The sequence below is a fragment of the Pongo pygmaeus genome, chromosome 12 (genome assembly GCF_028885625.2).
Source record: "Pongo pygmaeus isolate AG05252 chromosome 12, NHGRI_mPonPyg2-v2.0_pri, whole genome shotgun sequence".
Lineage (NCBI taxonomy): Eukaryota > Metazoa > Chordata > Mammalia > Primates > Hominidae > Pongo > Pongo pygmaeus.
The window spans coordinates 106,434,452-106,456,712 of record NC_072385.2 but is presented as its reverse complement, the minus strand read 5'-3'; the positions used below and the strand labels follow the sequence as shown (position 1 = coordinate 106,456,712).

Sequence of the window (22,261 nt, the reverse complement as noted above, 5' to 3'; positions counted from 1 at the left end):
TATGCTTCTAGAGACTCATATGCAAATACACTAAGAGGGAGGGTGCTAAGTCAACTGTATCAATGAATCCCTGCAACGGCTCCCAGGTCTGCTACTGAAATAAATTCAATTAGTCTGGTAAGTTTTGGTCATTAGCCATTCATTTTTTTGAGCACCTTATTGATCAAGGCACTTGGCCAGGGGCTGAGAGAGAGACAAAAAGCAAACCATAGATCCTGCCTCCAGGTCTAATAAGATGGTGCAAAATAGAAAAGTCCTATTAAAGTATGTATAAAGTACTGCAATAGTTTGGAGACGCCTAAGAGAATTTTATGCTTCAATTATCAAAATTAAGCTTTGAAGAATGAATGCAGTTGAGTAGGAAGTTATATGAGATGGGAGGAATGGCAATGAGCAAAGGCAAGTTCTGGACAAGAAACAGTAATTTAGTTTATTTGAAACTATTATACCTTATAAATAGTAGAATAGATGGGGTAAGGCAGGAAAAACAGGCCAGCTCAGGAAGTCTTTGAAGCCAGGCAAAGGAGTTTGGGCTTATTTGAAAGGAAAGGGAGAGACGGTGAGAGTTCAGGATGGGGGAGTACGAGTTGAGACTCAGGATGAACAATCCCACTTTCTTTTCTTCTTAACTACCCACTTCACAGAAACCCAAGTTAGAAGTTATCTCCAGGTGAATTATTCTGACCAGATCTGACCCTTCCAACACCAGCTCTGGTCCTAAGGGACTAGCTCTGCTACTAAGGGTTTCCTTCCTTGAAAACAAAACATTTTATTCTGCTTTTCTTCTGCCCCAATTGTTTGATTAATTATTTGGACACTAGAGTTCTGGCTTAAAACATTGACACTTTACACTCTAAACTCACCTATCTCCAAAGTCAGAAGTAAAAAGGCTCTTTTCCTGCAAATCCTCAAACCAGAAGATAGCCACACCACCATCACTATCATCCTCAAACTCTTCATTATATTAGGTTAGAAGGCCTGAGGGCTCCTCATCAACCTTTGCTGATCCTCCTGCTTTATCGCTTTGCCCAATCCTGGGCATTCAGCCCTACCTGCATCATGACATCATCTTATTTTGAGAGACTGAAGGAGGATTTCATTTCCAATTTTTCCATTAGGGCGGAGAAATTTTTAAAGTACAGATTCAATGGACAGCTTGCTGAGCAGTGAGCACAAATCTCTTTTTATTTTTTTCTCCAACTGAGGAGAGAGCACAACTATCTTTGTTCTAATTTCCTTCTTTTTTTTTTTTTTTGACGGAGTCTCACTCTGTCCCCCAGACTGGAGTGCGGTGTCACAATCTCAGCTCACTGCAACCTCTGTTTCTTGGGCTCAAGCGATTCTCCTGCCTCAGCCTCCCAAGTAGCTGAGGCTATAGGCGTGCGCTACGGTGCCTGGCTAATTTTTTTGTATTTTTGGTAGAGTCAGGGTTTCACCGTATTGCCCAGGCTGGTCTTGAACTCCTGAGCTCAAGTGATCCACTCACCTTGGCCTCCCGAAGTGCTGGGATTACAGGCATGAGCCACCACGCCTGGCCTGTGTTCTCATTTCCTCCTATTGTCCAAATGCCACACCCTCTGTGAAGCCTCTCTGATTTCCATAATCAATTACTTCTCCTTTCTCTACAATATGTACCTCACTAGATTGTTTCATTAAGTGAGGTAGGGAATAAAATAATAAGAGCTTGCCTTTAACAAGTACTTACCATAGAATAGGCATTTTGGTAAGTGCTTGACAAGCATAATCTCATTTTACCTCATAACACTGAGGTAGATGCTATTATTATCCCCCTTTTACAGATAGAGGAATGGAAGCCCAAAAAGATTAAGTAATTTGCCCAAGTTCACATACACAGTTTGTAAGTGGTAGGACCATGATTTATTTAATTAATTAATTTATTTTTTGAGGCAGAGTCTCGCTCTGTCACCCAAGCTGGAGTGCAGTGGACTCACTGCAACTCTGCCTCCTGAGTTCAAGCGATTCTCCTGCCTCAGCCTCCCGAGTAGCTGGGATTACAGGCATGCGCCACCACACCTAGTTAATTTTTGTATTTTTAGTAGTTTCACCATGTTGGCCAGGAAGGTCTCGAACCCCTGACCTCGGGCGATCCGCCTGCCTCAGCCTCTCAAAGTGCTTGGTTTACAGGCATGAACCACTGCGCCTGGCCTAGGACCATGATTAAATCCATGTATGTGTAAATCCATAAACCATAATCCCAATTTCTTTATTAAGGTGCCCCAGTACATATTACACACTCAGTTATGGAACATCTTATTTATTTTTGAGACACAGCCTCACTCTGTCACCCAGGCTGGAGTGCAGTGGTGTGATCACGTCTCACTGCAGCCTCGGCCTCCTGGACTCAGGAGGTCCTCCCACTTCAGTGACCCCAGCAGCTGGGCCTACAGGTGCTTGCCACCACACGAGGCTACTTAAAAAAAATTTTTTTTTTTTTTGGACAAAGTCTCACTCTTGTCCCCCAGGCTGGAGTGCAGTGGCACCATCTCGGCTCACTGCAACCTCCACCTCCCGGGTTCAACAGATTCTCCTTCCTCAGCCTCCTGAGTAGCTGGGATTACAGGCGGCTGCTGCCATGCCCGGCTAATTTTTGTATTTTTAGTAGAGATGGGGTTTCACCATGTTGGCCAGGCTGGACTTGAACTCCTGACCTCACGTGATCCACCCGCCTCGGCCTCCCAAAGTGCTGGGATTACAGGTGTGAGCCACCGCACCTGGTCAAAATTTTTTTGTATAGGTCTTGGACTCAAGCGATCCTCCCACCTTGGCCTCCCAAATTGCTGGGATTACAGGTGTGAGCCACTGTGCCTGGCCAGATATCTTATTCTTATTTGTATTATTCTGTCCTTTGAATTTTGAATGTCCTTTCCTCCTATCAATTTTTCACACTGCTTTTCAGTTTACAATGCTCTTTTGTGTATATTACTCTACATAACTCTTCCCCAAGTCCCCTAAAGTTGCTATTAGTACTCATGTTTTTTCAAATGAAGAAGTTGGTGAGTGTTCCGAGACACTGTATAATAAAGGCTAAAGTTAGAGATATCAGGTCATTTGTTTAAAGTAGTGGTGGCCAGCCTGGGCAACATGGGGAAACCTCGTCTCTACAAAAAACAAAAACAAACAAAGAAACAAAAAATTACCCGGGCGTGCTAGCGCACGTCTGTAATCCCAGCTACTTGGGAGGCTATGTCAGGAAAATCCCTTGAACCCGGGAGGCGGAGGTTGCAGTGAGATCGAGCCACTGCACTCCAGCCTGGGCGACAGAGCAAGACTCTGTCTCAAATAGTTAAATAAAGTAGTGGTGGATCTGAAATAAGGACAAGGTAAGAAATTTTAAAAAGAAAATAAGAAAGTAGTGGTGGAGCTAGGACTTAAATTCTGGTGTGCTAACGCCAAAGCCCACCCTTTCTTCACCATGTTTCAGCGCTCCTCCCCTAGTGCCCAGCCTCTCCTGAATCAGAATACACGGTTCGGTCTTCGCACTCCCCCTTCAGGGCTTGCACCTAGGGCGCTTATTTAATTATGGGCACATGCATATGCATACTCGCTGCTTACATGTGCACCTCTCCCTCTAATACAAGCCTCCTGAAGGGAGGGGCATAAGTCGGGTGGTTTGGGATTCCTACGAGCCCCAGCACGGGGCCTGTACACAACTGATGTGAATGAAATGTAAGGAAAGCTACAAGTCCTTAGCCCTGCATCTCGCCTCCTGGACGCTGTATCGACAGGCCAAGATCCAGATCATCGCTATATCCTTTACAGCCTTCTGCACACGGTAGGAGGTCAACATCATTAAACTTCAGTTCCCCCACTTTTCTTGGAACATAAAGCATAAGGGGGAGGGACTGGCACGCAACTCCTCACCTGAGGGCTCAGCAGGGTCCTCAGGTGCTTCAACTGCATGACGCACACCTGTCTCTCAGATGCTCCCAGACAGCGACAACTCTCGTGGTTACCTGGACAACCCGCCACGCAGCCGCAGCGGCAGCCGCTGACGCTTATGCGACCGGAGCGCAACACGCGTCGCAAGGTCACACGCAGCTTTGCGGCGAAGTAAACAGAACGTGCGCAAGCGCGGTGAGATCTGGGGCGGGCCCTTGAGAGGGCTTCATGAATGCTCTCCTTGACCAATCCCGTCGCCGGATGCAAACTCAAGACCAAGCCCCGCCCGCAAGCCTTCAGCCAGCCCCAGGTCTTACGTCATAGCGGTCCGTCTCGCTCTTCGATGTACTTGACTTTCTGAGTGCACTCTCTTAATCCTCACAACCCTGGAGGGAAGCAGGGCGGTTTCCATGATAGGCCTTCTGCAGTTGACGGAATTGTACCCAAATAGGTTACATGACTTGCACGGGATCGCAAGGCTAATAACGATAGCTAACGATGAATACTCAGTATGTGTCTGCCAGGTACTGTGTAAAGTATTGTACGTGCATTTTTGTCGTTTAATCCAAAAACCACCTTTTGAAGGGGCTAGCGTTATTATTAGTCTCATTTTACATAACAGGAGACTCAGGGCACTTGCTCAAACTAACACAGCCAGCGAAGGACTTGGAACTGGAGTTCAACCCAGAGTTAGTAGGTTTAAACAGCTTTTATGTTTCTTCGCTCTCTCCATGCCACGGTACTATAACCTGTCACACTCCCATCCCAATAAATGACACTTATTCTCAGAATCTGAAAGATGAGTGTTTTGGAACTAGCTGCCAAAGAAATGTAAGGTACCCTACTTCCAAATTGGGTAATGGTGGGTTAAAGACTGCTGTTTACATTGGAATGCTTTTATGGTTCAGTTTGTTGTTGTTGTTGTTGTTTTGAGACAGAGTTTCCCTCTTGTTGCCCAGGCTGGACTGCAATGGCGCGATCTTGGCTCACTGCAACCTCTGCCTCCCAGGTTCAAGAGATTCTCCTGCCTCAGCCTCCCAAGTAGCTGGGATTACAGGCATGCGCCACCACGCCCGACCAATTTTGTATTTTTAGTAGAGACAGGGTTTCTCCATGTTGGTCAGGCTGGTCTCAAACTCCCGACCTCAGGTGATTTGCCCGTCTTGGCCTCCCAAAATGCTGGGATTACAGGCGTGAGCCACCGTTCCTGGCCTATGGTTCAGTTTTGAGGGCAGACCTGACTTGGCTCACCTGATAGGTTGTCTTGTGATACCTGGGGTTAGAGGTTGGTTAAGTAGAAAAGAGACTGACTTGTTGATCTTTGTTTGGATTCGAGTCCCTTTCAGAATTTTTGGCCTATCTTCTAACATACCAGAGAGATTGAAATGCAGAAAGGAGTTATTCATAAGCCTGCTCTGAAATGATCCGAAGTTGGGAAGATCTGTGACTCTCCAGGAAGTGTAGCATATGCTGTCCAGACAGACTGTGGGTCCAGAAGCCTTCCCCCACAGTGGTTTGCAAGTGTCAACAGGTGTTTGTCTCATGGCCACCAACCACCCCTTAGAAAATAGGAAAGAGCAGAGGACAGTCCCTATTTTCACAGGAAACAAGTAGGCCTCAGAGCTCAAATGAGAATTATTCTGACAGGGGAGTTCCAACCCCTCAGTTTTATTTTCAGAATCCTCCTCTGGATATGGTGGCAGAGCATGAATATAAACTCATTTATGATTTACAGTTATTACTGACTTTGACCGACTAAACAGAGACAGAGATGAAAGGGAACGCAAAAGAGGGAAGAACAGACACAGGAACACATAGGATAGGAGCATGTGGCACCAAGGAATCCATGAGTGTAGCTGTCCTTTCATTAGTCCCCAAGACACTGCTTAGTCCTTTTCTGACCATGAGCCCAGGGTTGATGGAGGAGTCAGAAGATTAAGTGGTGAGGAGCTGTGCTGTCGATGCAAGCAGTGAAGATAAAAAGGCTATTGCCCTCTCATATGATATGCCTTAGTTTTCAGTGGTGCAGGAACTTATATCTTTCTCTTCTCTTTTTCCCCTTCTCACCCAACAAAGCAAAAGAATCTGGGGTTCTAGTTTTCTACACCTCTTCTTCCTGGCCCTATCCTAGGGTGGGGTATTATCACACCTTGCAATGCTCCTGTCAAGTAGGTGGTGGTGTAAGGGGCCCTTGGAGGGTCAGTAGAGAAACAAGGTGAGGAAATGTCTTCAGCATACTATACAGTCAGCTCCAGTTTGTCCAAGAACCTTTATTGGAAAAATGTCCAACGAGTGAGATCACTAGCAGCTGAAGGGGCTGCCAGGTGAGAGGGGGAGCACCTGAGGCTCCATGGAAGACATTGGAGTAGTGCAGTGCAGCATCTGCCTCTAGGGTCAGACAATTCCTTTTATTTGCTGGGGTAAGAGGAGTACCCACAGAAACACCCCTGTCTGAGGCCCAGAGGCAAGATGTGGGGCAGCTGGGGATGCTCAGAGTCCTGATACAGGTGAAATGGGGCCCCCATTTGGGACCTAATGGAGTAGGGTACAACAAGTGACTCTCCCCTGGACCGCGGAATGGAAGGAGATATCCCATCTGATATCCACTCCCCAGGTCCAGGGGCACAGACTCTGAACAGACCTACCTTCTGGCTCTGCTCACAGTGGAAAGAGGATGGGTACCAGGCCTGAGATTGTGGGAGTGGCATTACCCTCTGGGAGTCTCGGGCAGATCACCATCTTGGGCTCTCCCTGACCCCATCCCCATCCCCAGTTGTTAGTGCATCTCTCTTCTGGGTGTGTTTCTTCACTCAAACATCGATGGTGTTGATAGATGGAGACTTTTTCTGTGAAAGAAAATGGCCTGAGTCTCAATTTCAGGAAGGTGATAGGTGCCACCCTTTCTCTCCAGCCTCCCCCATCCCAGGTCTTCCATTCTCCATCTTTTTCTGCCCCTCTTTGACCTTCTTCCTTTCCCTGGCTGCCCCTCAGGGGCAGAATCACCCTTTCCGCCCTCACTGGCCCCCACATCACCTGTCTTGTCCCCACTGGCCTTCCCTGAGGACTCTGTTCCGGCCCCTTTCCCTTCTCCTTGGGATTGTTGTTGGAGTCATTGTCCTTGATGATGTCATACTGACGGCAGAACAGCCCAATTACAGCTGAAACACAATACAGTCTGAGCCTTCATCTCCACTTCCCCCCTCATAGGGAGATACCCACGTAGCTTCTAGAAAATCCATGAAGAACATCCTGAATTCCTGGTGCCCATGCAGTCCTCCTCTCTGGGCTCTCAACAGCCTCCTCTCCCTCTCTTCAAAGTTCAAATCATCCCTCCTGAACTAAGTATCTCCCCACTCTATTTCTCATTTCTCTTACTTTTTTTTTTTTTTTTTTTTTTTGAGACAGAGTCTCGTTCTGTCGCCCAGGCTGGAGTGCAGTGGCATGATCTCGGCTTGCTCACTGCAACTTCCACCTCCTGAGTTCAAGCAATTCTTCTGCTTCAGTCTCCCGAGTAGCTGGGATTACAGGTGCCCTCCACCACGCTCTGCTAATTTTTGTATTTTTAGTAGAGATGAGTTTCACCATGTTGGCCAGGCTGGTCTCAAACTCCTGACCTCAGGTGATCTGCCTGCCTTGGCCTCCCAAAGTGCTGGGATTACAGGCGTGAGCCACTGTATCTCTCACTTCTTTTTCTCCTGACAACCTTTGCCACCTCACACCTTTACTGAGTCCCTGGTCCCCTGTCTAGCTGCTTACTCACCAGCCCACATGAGCAACACCACCACAATGATGACCACTTCCCCAGTCTGCAGTGGCCGCTCTCCATCCAGACCTTCCACTGTGATGTCACCTGAGAAGGGAGAAGGCAGAAGGCAGACTCCAGGTTACTGGGGAATAGCTATCTATGCAGACATATGCAGGATGGAGATGCTGGGGATTAGAGTGGGTAGACCCATCATAATGTTGCCCTTGGAGTGTAGGGTAACCCCTCCCTGGGAGGAAGCCATTGGTGGACAGGTGGTTAGCGACCAAAAAGCAGGATGGCTGCAGGTTAATTACTCACTCATGCAGGCTGCAGCTGATGTGAAGTTGGGTAACAGGAGGCTTAAGAGGCCTTCCCCCGAACAACTCAATACCAGCCTGTCTATACCCAGTCCCCTTCTCACCTGCTTTTCCTTCCTTTCCTGGCAATACAATGAATTAAATCATCCTATTCAACTCAGCTAGTCTGTTGCTTGTCTTGGGGAAGTAAGTAAGAGGCTGCAAGCCAGATAAGCAGCCAGAGAATCCAATAGCACAGACCCTCACCTGGGCTTGAGCTGTTTGAAGGTAGCCGGTCAGAACCCTTGAGAGTTCGGAAGTGCACCCGAGGCCCTGGGGGACTCTCTCCCCGAAGGCCGATGCTCCTGACCTGCACTGTGTAGTCACTGTCTTCAGCCAGGCCCCAGAGGGCACAGGCCCGGGTGGTGGTGTTCACCTCCCGAATCACACGCTGCCCGGGGCCATTCTGCCGCTGCAGAGAGATGAGGGGAGAGGAGGACAGCCTCACCCCAGTGCCAGGCCACAAGGCTCAACCAGAGACTCTTCAACATCCAAGCACTCCGGGGGAGTAGCGTGAAAAGGGCAGCCTGAGCCAGGATACGCCAGCTTCCAGATCCCCCCCACTTAAGTGAAGAAATGTGCAGAAATCCAAGGACACAGGCTGGGGGAAGCAGAAGGGTGATTCATACTTGCTGGGAAATGGAGTAGCCAATGACGATGTTGCCTTCTGGGACGTCCCAGGACACAGTGGCCGAGTTGGCTCTGAGGTGAGTGACCGTCACATTCACAGGAGAGGGAGGCCGGTCTGCGGGAGCCAGGGTGTTTAACAGGTTTCACCCATTTACTAGCTGTGGTTGATCCTCAGCCCCGTTCCCCTTTACTTACCTGCTCGCACGAAGCCCAGGTCACAGCTGACCAGCAGAAGGACCGTGGGGCTTAGATATGGGGAAAGGGGCACCAGCGAAGCCATGTCCCCACGGAGTCCGCTGGGGGGGGGCACTGTGGCATCCGCTTGACATCCAGGCGGGGCTCTTGGAGATGGCAAGAGTTGTGGGGGGTCAAGGACTGCCCAGAACGCACGGAGGTGGCGGGGGGTGGGCAGCAGCTCTCCTGGGCTCCCCACAGCTCACAACAGCCCTATTTTCTCTACGCCTTCTCGCCCCCGCATTGCCCGGGCGGCCCCAGAGCGCGGTCCGCGCTGCCCACACCCACCTCCGCCGGTCCTCGCGGTTGGTCAGGCCTCCGGGGGCTGCTCGGTGCCCAGAGGGCGGCCCATCGCCCGACTCGGTGGCGCTGTCCCTACCCCATCCCGGCGCGGGCCCGGCGACGCGGGCAGCGCGGGGCCGAGCTGCGGGCGGAGCGGGCGCGGGTCTGCGGAGCCCCCAGGGCTCGGGCGGGCCACGGAGTCTGTCCGGGAGCAGGGGGCGTTGCCCGGACGCTGGCCTGGGTCCCCGGTTCGGGAGGCAGTGCGGCGGCCTCCGCCCGCCCCTGCAGCGGGATGTGACCGTCCCGGAGAGCCAGCCGCCGCCTTCTGCAGCGCTGGCCCCGCTCGCTCCGCCGCAGCCCGGCCGGGACGCGCGGGCCCGCCCCGCCCAGCCGGGGTTCTCGCCGCCGTCATTCCCCTCCCGCCCCCTCACTCCCGTCCTCTCGGGGCTCCTCCCACGACCCTCCCAATGGCGCCTCCGGAGCCCCCATTCCTTATCCCTTCTCTCTCCCAGCTCAAGCGGACGAGCCGGCGGGGGCGTGGGGGGGGAGGCGCGGGTGCTAGGGTCTCCGGCACCTGGGAGATCCCCTTCCTCCCCGCGTGGAAGAGCCAAGTTGGGAAGAGGAATTCCACCTCCAGTGCCCGAGGGGCTAACAGGAGAGGGGAGAGAGTGAGGGAGATAATAATTGCTTTAACAATCCCTTACTTGTAGACTGCGTCAGCTTTTAAGTCTCTTTCCCATTCATAATCTCATTTAATTCCGTTCGCTTTCTCATTCATTCTTTCATTTATTCAGCAAGTATTTATTGAGCATCTCTTATGTGTCTGGCATTATGTTAAAACCTGGAGATACAGTGATTGTTAAGAGTGTTGGGCTTCGCGGGAGAATCAAAGCGCAAAGACCTATGGCTTTTTTAAAAAAATTATTATTCCTTTCTTTTCTTTTTTTGTTTTTCTAAAGCTCTGCCACTTACGGTGTGGTTTTGGAGAAACTGGTTTATCTGTGCTTCAGGTTTCCCACCTGTAAAGCAAAGCGTGTGAAATCTCACAGGGTTGTTGTGAGGCTCAAATGAGACAATGTTGGGGAAAGATCTTTATAAATCTCACAACACTATGTGACTGGATGATGATGATTAATTTGCATCAATCTGTTAGTTACTTCTTTGTTCAATAACATGTAAGCCCTTACATTATTTCATGCCTTGGTTGAGCTTGAAATCTGAATTGAGAACCTGGGTGTCAGTCCCAATTTGTCCAGCTGTGTGATCTTAAGCAACCAACTAAACTACTCTGAGCCTGTTTCATCATCTGAAAAATGAGAGTGTCAATATTGACCAACATCTTAGTGTTGGTGTATCCAATGAGATACTGTCTGTGAAAAGTGTGTTGTTCAGTGTAAATAAATGTTGGCTAACATTGTATTTAGGGCAGATTCTTTGGTTTCTAATTCTCAATGAAGTATTTCTGTTTCTGTGGGATTTTTCCCGCTGTAATATCCAGTACAGTGTGTGCACACTTGGGGCTCGGAAGCTTCTACTGCCTTCCTTTCTGAGAGGAGAGGATAAAATGGGACCAGTGGGACTGTGCGTGCTGAGCATGTGATCAAGCCATGGGCCAGGTCCTCTGACTTCTGCTGACTTGGTGACCCTGATCTCTGGCCTCGGAGGACACTTGCCCAGGGATTCTCACTGCCGTGGGTGTTGTTCTGCACTCCCAGGCTCCAGGTCCTCTGGAGAAGAGGGCATTGTCCCTGTAGGGCAAGAGTCCCGAGCCTCAGGTCTTCCTCTTCAGGGGCCAAAGCAGAGGCTGGCAAGTCAGGGTGCTTGCAAAGAGAAAGCCCAGGAGTTTCCCTGGGGTTACCAGAGAGCTGGGGGCCTAGTGACCAGGAAAGGGTGGTGCAGGCAGTGGTACAGGGGGTGGTGCTCTGAGAGCCCAGAGTGCTTGGGTTAATCATCCCTGGGGCTCAGATAAGGCCCTGCCAACTGGAAGCAGAGTCATTGTGACCAGAGGGGTTTGTGTGGCTGAAAAGGCAGGTGGAACAGTGTAGCCACAGCGTGGGACCATGCCAGGCACAAAACGGTTTCAACATGTCATTGAGACCCCGGAGCCTGGCAAGTGGGAGGTGAGACCTCTTCTTCATGTTGGCTTTCTGTGCTGATTCCTAGAATTATTTTTCATCCAGTCTTCCCTCCACGCTGGTTTCTGCTCACCTCTTCTTCCTTCCTGATGTTCTTTCCCTAATATGCCCAGAGTACCAAGTGCAGGCTGAGTTTCTGGTGTGGTATGTGTGTGCATGTGTGTAAGTCCAAACTCTGTGCCTGCTGCCACTCCCACCTCCAGCTCAGCAGGCATGAATGAGGCTTTGGCTTCCTGCTCCATCCTTGTCCCCTCTTCCTTCTAGTTGTCTGGGTATGAGGCAGCTGTGCCAATCACAGAGAAGTCAAACCCACTGACCCAGGAGCTAGACAAAGCAGATGCTGAGAACATTGTTCGACTGCTGGGGCAGTGTGATGCTGAGATCTTCCAGGAGGAGGGGCAAGCCCTGCCCACATACCAGGTAACCAAGACCCAAGACCTGGACCCTCCAAATAAACATGCCAACCCCAACCCCACCTCTGCTCTCCCTCACCATGGCTCCTAATATTGGAAACCCTGAGACCCCCTCCCCCATCCATCGTCCTCCTTTTCTTGGCTTCTCATTCCTGCGTATTCCCTACAGAGACTCTACAGTGAATCCATTCTGACCACAATGGTACAGGTGGCTGGGAAAGTTCAGGAAGTGCTGAAGGTACTAACCTTCCTTCTGTTCCCTGCCTAAACTTTTCTGTTTCCCTCTTTCTCTTTATATTGTCTCTATTTCTCACTTTGATAGATCTCATTCTCCTTTCTCCCTTTTGGAGATCCTCCCTTTTGGATCCTTATTTTCATCTTATTAATAAATAATAATGATAACTTCTCTGCTTAATACTTTAAAATTGACAATCTACTTTCACACCTATTACCCTCACAAACGCCTGTGAAGTTGATATGACTTCTGTTCGTTTTCCTCAGATGGAAAAACAAAGATTTAGAAAGGATAATCACTGTAGCTTGCTCAAATATACTCAGCTAATAATTGCTGGATAATGCTGCTTTTATTATTTACTTTTATTTAGATGACAAAGCTGCTTTCAGTTCTTTCTGGGAGAAGTAAGGATTTGAACAAGTAGTGGAGCAAGACATGGGAGTCAAACTGGTTTCTCTAATCCAATGTTCTTTTTGCTACACTACATTGCATGTATTTGTTCAATTTTGTGATGAGAGGAGGGATAAGGAGTCTTTCCAATTCCTCCTGCTTTACTGACAAAGAAAAGAATATTCTTCCCCCAACCTGAGCCAGGCCCTGGTAATATATGCCTCTTTCCTTCTTCAGGAGCCAGATGGGGGGCTGGTTGTGCTGAGTGGAGGGGGCACCTCTGGCCGGATGGCATTCCTCATGTCGGTGAGCACCCTGGTCCCCAGTTTTCTTCCCCCTCCACTTCTGGAGGTGACCCTCAGGACTGTAAAGATCATCATAACTAAGCTCCCAGGTGGCCCCCTCACTAGACCCGGACTCCAAGCCTGGCTTTTTCTCTCTTCCAAAAGCTAGATGTCACCATGAAGTCCCATTTCTTCTGAGCCCATCTGAGTCCCGCCAGTATGTTGTCAATGTCTCTACATCCCATGCACCACCAACTAATCATCTCCAAGTAGCAGCTTTAAGTGCCAGATTCCATGTAGGACTGGGTTAAGCACTGGTCTAAGAGAATCATTATATAGTCTCTGCCCTCTAGGAGTTGAAAATCCAAGATAATTGTTTCTTCTCTGTCATTACCTCTTTACATCCTCTCCCCTCTTGACAGGTGTCCTTTAATCAGCTGATGAAAGGTCTGGGACAGAAACCTCTTTACACCTACCTCATTGCAGGGGGTGACAGGTAAGCCAAGTTAGCCTATGAATATTTTGTTTGACCTAAATAGTATTTCTTAGAAATTGAGTTTGAATGCCTTTAGACAGAGATTGTGTCCAGCTTGTCTTAGTCCTCACCATTCCTTATTCTCTTACACTTGGCCCACTTCACATACTTATGTTGCCTGACTGGCTGTCGTAGGTATTTGAGTTTTTCAACTCTATGGAGTGTCTGTCATGCACCAACAAACTGTGGGTGCTCATTCAACGATAGTTTTCCCTTTATTTCCATCTCTTAATGTAGCCTGCCCTAATAAACCATAGGCTTCTGCTTCCCAGCCAGTGCCACTGACCTTGAGTCTGTCCTCTTAGGTCTGTGGTGGCCTCTAGGGAGGGGACAGAAGATAGTGCCTTGCACGGGATTGAGGAACTGAAGAAGGTCTGTGCTTTTCACTGACATTGACCAGAGACCTCTATCTGTTCCTTCTCATGGGGACATAAAAGCCCCAGCATTCAGCCAAAGCCTATTTCCTCCCTCCCCTGTTCCTGGCCCTGATATCCTCACACAGTAGGTTTGTGCCCTGGAATCCTCCCAGTTATACTACCTGGTCCATCCTCGTCTCCTAGGTGGCTGCCGGGAAGAAGAGGGTGATTGTCATTGGCATTTCTGTGGGACTCTCTGTGAGTAAAAAGATGGGTTGAGTGGATCAATTTTAGAGAGAGGAAGTGAGTGGGAATGGAATAGCATGGAAGATAGATCAATGAGATCGGTGCTAGAAAGCAGGAAGTTTGCTCAAGAAATTTTGGTTTTAGTTTCACTAACTTGGATCGAGTTGTGTGAATGTGGGAAGATGGGGAAGGGATTCTATTTCAGAGTAACTGTGTATCAATCAATCAACAACCAAGATGGGTGGACTAGTCCAGGGGTAAGCAAACTATACTGGCTGGCCAATGCAGCCAGCTGCCTGTTTTTAAAGTTTTTTTTTTTGTTTGTTTGTTTGTTTTTGAGATGGAGTCTCGCTCTGTCACCCAGGCTGGAGTGCAATGGCATGATTTCAGCTCACTGTAAACTCCACCTCCTGGGTTCAAGCGATTCTCCTGCTTCAGCCTCCTGAAAAGCTGGGATCACAAGTGCCCACCACCATGCCTGGCTAGTTTTTGCATTTTTTAGTAGAGACAGAGTTTCACCATGTTGGCCAGGCTGGTCTCGAACTCCTGACATCAAGTGCTCCACCTGCCTCGCTCAGCCTCTCAAAGTGCTGGGATTACAGGCGTGAGCCACCGCACCTGGCCCTAAAATAAAGGTTAGCTTAGTTTTTTTTTTTTTGGTTGTTGTTGCTGTTGTTGTTTTTGAGAGTCTCCCTCTGTCTCCCAGGCTGGAGTGCAGTGGCATAATCTTGGCTCACTGCAGCCTCCTCCTCCCAGGTTCAAGCGATTCTCCTGCCTCAGCCTCCCGAGTAACTGGAATTATAGGCACATGCCACCATACCTGGCTGATTTTGTATTTTTAGTAGAGACAGGGTTTCTACTAAAAAAGAAAATTGGGGATGAGGGTGCTCACTGACATGATGAATGCCATGTTGGCCAGGCTAGTCTTGAACTCCTGACCTCAAGTGATCTGCCCACCTTGGCCTCCCAAATTGCTGGGATTACAGGCATGAGTCACCATGTCCAGCCCCTAAAATAAAGTTTTATTGGAATACAGCCATTTTTGTTTACATATGGTCTAAGGCCTCTTTTATGCTATAGCCATAGGGTTGAGTAGTTGGACAGAGACCATAGGGCCCACAAACCCTAAAGTGTTTACTATCTGTCCTTTTACAGAAAAATATGGCCCCTGGACTAGTCCCTTGCTACTTAAAATGTGGTGCCTGCACCAGCAACATCAGTGTCACCTGGGACTTGTTAGAAATACAAAATCTCAGGCCCCACTCTGGACCTACTAAGCATTTTAACAAGATTTCCAGGTAGTTTGAGAAGCACTGAGCCAGATGACTCCAAGTTTCCTCTCAATTCTGCAGCTCTCTGGCTCTAAGAATTCACTGAGCAGAAACTAGATCCCACCAGTGTTATATATGGAAGGAAGCACACAAAGAGAAGAGGATATTGACTTCAAAGAGCTTACGATTTTAGTTCAATAGTATTCCATCTTTACCATGCAGAAGATTTCCTTGGGGAACTTGTTAAAAATGTAGTGCCCTTGAGGTAGTTGTTAAAAATGTGCTCCCCCTTCAAATTTGGATCCAGTAGATTGTAACTGTAATTAGGAATCTGCATTTTGAACAAGCATTCTGAAGGATTCTGATGCACTTGAGCCTTGGGCACCACTCAGAGTAATGACCCCCTCATCACACCCTTCTCTCTCTTCACCATCAGGCTCCCTTTGTGGCAGGCCAGATGGACTACTGCATGAACAACACAGCTGTCTTCTTGCCAGTCCTGGTTGGCTTCAATCCAGTGAGCATGGCCAGGTGAGCCTTCTGGAATGACTGGGCAGCCCTGGGGGAGGCTGGAAGGGAACATGTCAAAGTCTATAGTACAACCACAAGGGAGAGAACCGATAGTCTTGTTCACCAAATCTCAGAATATTAAAGTAAATATGGGGTACCCCTAAGCTTATAAGGTTTTTTGTTTGTTGGTTGGTTGAATTATTCTCTTCTTGTTTCAGAAAGCATTAAAGGATGCATAAAATATAAGATAGCATACATTTGAAATAGGGATTGAAGAGGCAAGAGAAACAAGGGATAAGATGGAGGATAAAATGGGGTCAAGAAGATGCATACAACAAAGATTTGTGCTTTCATATGGGGGTGAGCCCCAAGCACCTTTTCAAAGTAGTAGTAGTGGGTGCCAGATGGCCCCCTACTCCTCTTTGTCCAGTTCCCTTATTTAGTGCCCATTCTCTGTCATCATTCCATGCACCCCTTTCATCCCCCCAGGCTCCTCAGATCTCTCACTCTCTTCCCTTCCCTGAGAGCCCCTCATTACCAAATCACCTCCCTCTTATTCTCTATGTCAGTGGTCACTCTTATTTCAGAATAAGTCAACATATTAAACCAGTAGTGCTCAGATGTGGTTCTGTGCATGAGCTGCCTAGGGAATGTTACAAAAAAATAAAGAAGATTCTTAGTTCCTTGTGTAAGAGGTCTGATTTTGTAGGTTTGGAGTAAGGCCCTGAAATATCTATTTTTTGAAAGCAACCCTGGAGATTCTGATGCACAGCCAGGTTTGGGGAACTCTGCTAAATAAACCATTGGAGTGGGCCACCTGACAAAGCTGAGGGCTTCCTGACACCAGAGGGATGCGGCAAAGGCTTGTTGATTATTTTAGAGCAGCTTTTTGTATTTAGCGGTGGTCTTGGGAAGGGGGACAAGTGGGTTTTTCCAAGGTGTTTTTCACCTTCCAGATTCTAGGTGGTAGTATAATTTATGCGAAGGTGTAAATGAATCTGAAATACTCCTAACCCTGATCCTTTTCATGGCGGGCTCTCCTTCACCAAAAATGTATCTGCTGCAGTGGATGCTAATTTCAGGCCCTATGACTAAGTGAAATGAAGAATTTCAAACAACGTAGGCGTGGAGATCTTCCAGTTGTTCCTTAAATCAGTGGCTCCCAAACTTGGCTGATTTTCAGAGTCATCTGGGAAGCTTTTTTAAAATACAGATTTTTGGGCTCCACTCCAGAACTACTGAATCTGAATCTTAGGGTGGATGTGGTACCCAGAAATGGGTAGTTATTAAAAAACAAAACTCCTCAGATGATTTGGATGCCCAGCTGTGTTTAGGAATCTCGACGTTAAACCATACGATATGAACCCTCTCTGCTTTAGTCTCTTCTTTCTTAGGACTCTAGGAAGTTTCAGAAATAGTTTGAGGAAAAATGACAGGCGACATTTTATACAACGGGCATGAAATATGTGAAACTTGTCTGCCCTAGAAGTAATACAGAAGAAAAAAATACAAAAATAGTTCAAGAAGGGAGGGAACCTTTGCAGGATGGGATGATAAGGCAAAATTAGGGGTGCCATGTACAGAAGTAACTAACTCTTTGAGGTCCTGCCACAATGGGCGATTCACAAATTATCCCCTAGCAAAGCCATTAGAAATCAACTAAAGAAGATCGTCATTCTTTGAAATTCCATGATTTGTAACTAAGCAGATAACAAGTCTGTAGCTCTCTTGCCTCATGAACACATTTATTTGTTCCCAATTAATTTACTCAAGGAATGTTCAACAACTGTGAGGTGCTACCTTGAAGCTTGGTTCCCTCACTGTTATCCCTCCCTCTGGTACTGAGGGTTCACTCTTTGGAGGGATTTCTAGAATGTATTCCCACAAATGGGAAGGGCTTCTGATGGACCCTAAGATGGAAAATAAGGTGACAATTTTGACATTTGAATAACAGGCATTCCCTAAGGGACCTGCAGAGAGTGAGATTAGTGTAGCCATGGCATTGGGGCTTATGCAAGGAGCAGGACACAAGACGGTTTGGGTCTCAGGCTGGGACTTTAAACTTGAGTGTTGGCTTTGCTCTGGGCTTGAGGTGCTGCATGTTTTATTAACCCCTGTCCTTGGGGTTCAGGGACACAGTGCCTCTAAAAGTTCCAAAGCATATGTCTGTATGAAGTTGTTGACCTCTGACCTCAATCCCAATGCAGTCTTTGATCATGACTCCCAGCTGAGGCCCTTCTTTGAGATCCTCATAGACAATCTCCCTACCTTGTGTCTCTCTGGACCTCAGAAATGACCCCATTGAAGACTGGAGTTCAACATTCCGACAAGTAGCAGAGCGGATGCAGAAAATTCAGGAGAAACAGAAAGCTTTTGTGCTCAATCCTGCCATTGGGGTAGGGCCTCTCCTTTTTCTATGTTCGCCACCCCTCCAACACCTGGGAACTGCTTGCCACTTCCTTGGGGCCTCTGATTTTAGGTTCTATTATATCTTGTTTAAATTCCTGAGGTACTGTGAGTCAGCTAAAATGTTATAAACCAAATCCTATTTTCCCATTTATGTTTTCACCTTAAGATATTTCGTCTTCATTCCAACCCTCTCTCAAATTGGTAAGCCTTAAACACTTCAGCAGTCTGGGACAGTTTCTATTTAAAGAAGCTCTTTGCCATCTATGTATAGAGAGCGTTGAATAGCCATTGTTATGTCTCAGTCTGTCTCTGTCACATATTTACATTTTAAATATGGGCTTTAAAAAATGGGGTGCAGTTTTGTTTCATTCTTCTGCCTTTCTAAATCCTCTCCAAAATTGGGTGCCCCTTCTTAGCTTGCAAGCTGTTTTCTCCTGTTTCTTTTTTCTCATCTGGATTGCGGATACATTTCACTAGCACCATTTCTCCTTACTTGGGCCTTACGAGGGCCTTAGCCAAATTCCAGCCGGTGTCTCCCTCTACCAGTGATGGGCACACCATCTGCGACATTCTCTTCCATCTTCCTTTTGTGAGATAAGAAGGTAGAATTCCATATGACATAAGAATTCCACAGCTTTCACCACCCAAATCCTCATCTGTCTTTCCTCCTCCCTGCAAATGTTGACTTTCAATGACTTTCAATCTTCTTTTCTCAGTCACTACTTTTTTTTTTTTTTTTTTTTTGAGATGAAGTCTTGCTCTTGTCATCCAGGCTGGAGTGCAATGGCGTGATCTCGGCTCACTGCAACCTCTTCTTCCCTAGTTCAAGCGATTCTCCTGCCTCAGCCTGCAGAGTAGTTGGGATTACAGGCGCCTGCCACCACGTCTGGCTAGTTTTTGTATTTTTAATAGACAGCTTGTTGGCCAGGCTGGTCTTGAACTCCTGACCTCAGGTGATCCACCCGCCTCGGCCTCCCAAAGTGCTGGGATTACAGGCGTGAGCCACCACACCCAGCCTCAGTCACTACTGTTATCATTCTGTTTGCTGTAGCCTCTTTGTCTGTCTGGTGTGCTGTCTTCCACATCTGGACTGCTGCAATCACTTCTTCACTGGTCTGTCCAAAGCATATGACATGTGGCATTTGGATTGATAAACTACCACAGAAAATGGTGGAGGTGGGGGAGAAATTTCTTGGAAAGAAAAGCACTCTGGTCTGGGTGTGGTGGCTCATGCCTGTAATCCCAGCACTTTGGGAGGCCAAGGCGGGCAGATCAGTTGAGGTCAGGAGTTCAAGACCAGCTTGGCTAACATGGTGAAACCACGTCTCTACTAAAAATACAAAAATTAGCCGGGCGTAGTGGCAGGTGCCTGTAATCCCAGCTACTTAGGAGGCTGAGGCAGGAGAATAGCTTGAATTGGGAGGTAGATGTTGCAGTGATCCAAGATCGTGCCACTGCACTGCAGCCTGGGTGGCAGAGCGAGACTCCATCTCAAAAAAAAAAGCACTTTGGGAGGCCGAGGTGGGTGAATCACGAGGTCAGGAGATCGAGACCATCCTGGCTAACACGGTGAAACCCCATCTCTACTAAAAATACAAAAAATTAGCCGGGCACCATGGTGGCGGGCGCCTGTAGTCCCAGCTACTCAGGAGGCTGAGGCAGGAGAATGGCGTGAACCCAGGAGGCAGAGCTTGCAGTGAGCCGAGATCTTGCCACTGCACTCCAGCCTGGGTGACAGGGTGACAGAGCGAGACTCCATCTCAAAAAAAAAAAAAAGAAAAAAGAAAAAAAAAGAAAACAAAGAAAAGAAAAGCACTCTGAAAAACCCTTGACCCAGCTGACAAGAGACCCAATCACTGTGACTTCTTCTCCAGAAAGTCCTGAATATACCTACGAGTGACCAGAGGAGGCCCTTCCCCTCTTTGTAATCTTCCTCTCGGTCAAGCCCACCCCAGCACCCTTCCTCACAAGCACACTGGGGGCCACTGGTACTATCACATGCATGCCTGGGGGTTACTAACAAGTGGTCTACGGGGTCTTCATCCTCTCCCAATTCCTCTTGGGTGTCTTCGCGTTTCAGCCCGAGGGTCTCAGTGGCTCCTCCCGGATGAAAGGTGGAAGTGCCACCAAGATTCTGCTGGAAACCCTGTTATTAGCAGCCCATAAGACTGTGGACCAGGGCATTGCAGCATCTCAAAGGTAGGGAAGATCTGGATAAGAGAGAGCTCAGAGTCAGGTGAGCGTGAGATGGTGTGGATGGAGATTGGCAGGTCTAGATCCAAGAACTGGGCTGGTGGCAGTAAGACTGCAGCCCACCACGCCTCCCCTGGGAAGGGAGCTGGCTGGTACATGCTGTTGCTCCCACCTCGTAGTTGCAGAGTCCGAATTGTTTCTAGTGGATCCTGGATTCCTCAGGCTCAGACCTAATCCCTGAGCCTGCCTGGGGCCTCCAAAGCTAGCCTGGCTCCCTAGGGTCCTTTGATTTGGGGGTGGTCCAGGCCATGCAGGTAGAGCTCATCCTACTCTGGGCCTGCCTCCCTCTCCAGGGTCTCTAGCCTCACTCCCAGGCTGCTCATGCCCCTTCCCAGTGGCTCTCAGATCCTGCTCCTCCTGGTGCTTTCCTGCTGCACTCATCCTTCTTTCTGCTCTTGTTTTCTGCCCATTGAAGCCCTTGCTGCCCCTCCTGAACGCAGTCTGGGCCTACTCTCTGCACCTCTCCAGGGACCAGCAGAATTTAGTTCTAAGGGAGCTGTGCCTTCACCTCCCCGCTCAGGGAGGCACCTAAGCTTTCTGAGGGGGCATTAGGCCCTTCTTGGGAGCTGGTGGCTTTTCCTCCAGATGCCTCCTGGAAATCTTGCGGACATTTGAGCGAGCTCATCAGGTGACCTACAGCCAAAGCCCCAAGATTGCCACCCTGATGAAGAGCGTCAGCACCAGGTGTGTGGATATGTGTTTAGAGGTGAGGATGTGGCCCGGATGGAGAATACTGAGAGCAGGGAGACTCTGTGAGACATGTTAACATGGTATGGGCGATGGGATTACATGTTGAAGGGTCATGGTTTGTTGACTCCTGTGCTCTTCCGTGGACATCTGTGGTCTCTTTGCACTGTGATCTCTCATGTCCTGACCTCTGACCCATTATCAGTCTGGAGAAGAAAGGCCACGTGTACCTGGTTGGCTGGCAGACCCTGGGCATCATTGCCATCATGGATGGAGTAGAGTGCATCCACACCTTTGGCGCTGGTGGGACCCCAGTCCAGACGTTCTTCCTGCTTCCTCCTGATCCCAGCCATTCGGGCTGCTCTCCAAACACTGTCCTACTCCCAACCCATGGGTGTTCCTCAGTGTCCCACCTTCCCTATCTAAATAGGCACTTCAGTCAAATTCTTCTTCCTTAGAACCCCAACTCAGTCCTTGATCCCTTCTCAGCTCCCACCCCTGTGCTTAACTATGGCCTCCCACATGGGCTACTCCTCACTCCACGCCCCGCTTGCCACTTTTCCTCCCAGTCCCATTTTCTCCCCCTGAAGCCTAGAACCTTCCTTTCCTATATAGCCAATCACTCCTCTCTCCTTGTCCTTACACTTCCCAGATTTCCGAGATGTCCGTGGCTTTCTCATTGGTGATCACAGTGACATGTTTAACCAGAAGGCTGAGCTCACCAACCAGGTCGGAGAAGAAAAGGACTTGGGGAACTTGGGGAGATCACTGGTGTGCTGAGGGTGGAAGAAAAGGGGAAAGTGGAGCTAGGTGGGAAGTTCATTGGAATAGACGGTCCAGAGAAGAGAATATGGGTCAGAAGTCATGAGGCTTTGGCTTAGCATGGGCAGTGTGGAAAGCTCTAGATCCAGTCCCCAAACTTGGCCCTAGTCCACTGACTTGTTACATCATCTTGGGCAAAACACTGTACCTTTTGAACCTCAGCTCTTTCATCTGTATACAAAAGTGTTAGATCTCCTCCACGGCCCCCTTTAGTCCTCAAGTCTGTACTTTAGAGTGTTTTCATGGGAGGGATCCTCCCATCTTCTTCTGCCCCAGGGTCCCCAGTTCACCTTCTCCCAGGAGGACTTGCTGACTTCCATCCTTCCCTCCCTCACGGAAATTGACACTGTGGTCTTCATTTTCACACTGGATGGTGAGAGGGAAGATGGGAGTGGTGAGGGGTGGGGAGAGGGAAGATGGGAGTGGTGAGGGGTGGGGAGAGGGAAGATGGGAGTGGCGAGGGGATGGGGAGAGGGAAGATGGGAGTGGCGAGGGGTGGGGAGAGGGAAGATGGGAGTGGCGAGGGGTGGGGAGAGGGAAGATGGGAGTGGCGAGGGGTGGGGAGAGG

At 48.7% G+C, this 22,261-nt stretch overlaps 3 protein-coding genes and 1 long non-coding RNA gene across 7 annotated transcripts in view; 1 reads left to right on the top strand and 3 right to left on the bottom strand.

Moving 5' to 3' along the window:
* Positions 1-4,088, bottom strand: part of IFT172 (intraflagellar transport 172) — a 44,034-nt gene extending 39,946 nt beyond the window's left edge. For 2 of the 3 annotated variants that reach the window (XR_010123263.1, XM_063649431.1), the window contains exon 1: positions 3,883-4,076. Coding sequence is in view for 2 of the 3 variants with exons in the window: in XM_063649431.1 (XP_063505501.1) it covers positions 3,883-3,921 (39 nt within the window). In the remaining variant the exon portion in view is untranslated. Of the gene's footprint in view, positions 1-3,882 lie in introns of all 3 variants that reach the window. The other variant, XM_054476086.2, reaches the window with a different exon arrangement.
* Positions 4,089-6,150: 2,062 nt separating this feature from the next.
* Positions 6,151-11,099, bottom strand: FNDC4 (fibronectin type III domain containing 4). The gene is made up of 8 exons (XM_054474802.1): positions 10,660-11,099; positions 9,154-9,795; positions 8,827-8,972; positions 8,631-8,746; positions 8,209-8,413; positions 7,661-7,750; positions 6,934-7,058; positions 6,151-6,746 (listed from the first exon to the last, which is right to left on the bottom strand). Exons 1-8 carry the CDS (start codon positions 11,097-11,099, stop codon positions 6,711-6,713), a joined length of 1,800 nt encoding a protein of 599 aa, XP_054330777.1. The 3' UTR covers positions 6,151-6,710.
* LOC129030581 (glucokinase regulatory protein) overlaps positions 9,931-22,261 on the top strand; it is a 75,376-nt gene continuing 63,045 nt past the window's right edge. Inside the window, exons 1-14 of one of the 2 annotated variants that reach the window (XM_054476080.2) lie at positions 9,931-11,267; positions 11,547-11,702; positions 11,865-11,933; positions 12,558-12,626; positions 13,027-13,100; positions 13,445-13,511; positions 13,700-13,753; positions 15,449-15,543; positions 17,813-17,918; positions 20,012-20,130; positions 20,770-20,868; positions 21,077-21,174; positions 21,524-21,600; positions 21,970-22,066. In XM_054476080.2, coding sequence (XP_054332055.1) covers positions 11,208-11,267; positions 11,547-11,702; positions 11,865-11,933; positions 12,558-12,626; positions 13,027-13,100; positions 13,445-13,511; positions 13,700-13,753; positions 15,449-15,543; positions 17,813-17,918; positions 20,012-20,130; positions 20,770-20,868; positions 21,077-21,174; positions 21,524-21,600; positions 21,970-22,066 — 1,240 coding nt within the window. In that variant the 5' untranslated portion in view covers positions 9,931-11,207. The remainder of the gene's footprint in view (positions 11,268-11,546; positions 11,703-11,864; positions 11,934-12,557; positions 12,627-13,026; positions 13,101-13,444; positions 13,512-13,699; positions 13,754-15,448; positions 15,544-17,812; positions 17,919-20,011; positions 20,131-20,769; positions 20,869-21,076; positions 21,175-21,523; positions 21,601-21,969; positions 22,067-22,261) is intronic. The other variant, XM_054476085.2, reaches the window with a different exon arrangement.
* LOC129030582 (uncharacterized) overlaps positions 15,505-22,261 on the bottom strand; it is a 37,688-nt gene continuing 30,931 nt past the window's right edge. The window contains exons 2-3 of the long non-coding RNA XR_008500703.2: positions 21,842-22,059; positions 15,505-15,581 (exon numbers count right to left, since the gene is read on the bottom strand). This is a non-coding gene — a long non-coding RNA (uncharacterized LOC129030582). The remainder of the gene's footprint in view (positions 15,582-21,841; positions 22,060-22,261) is intronic.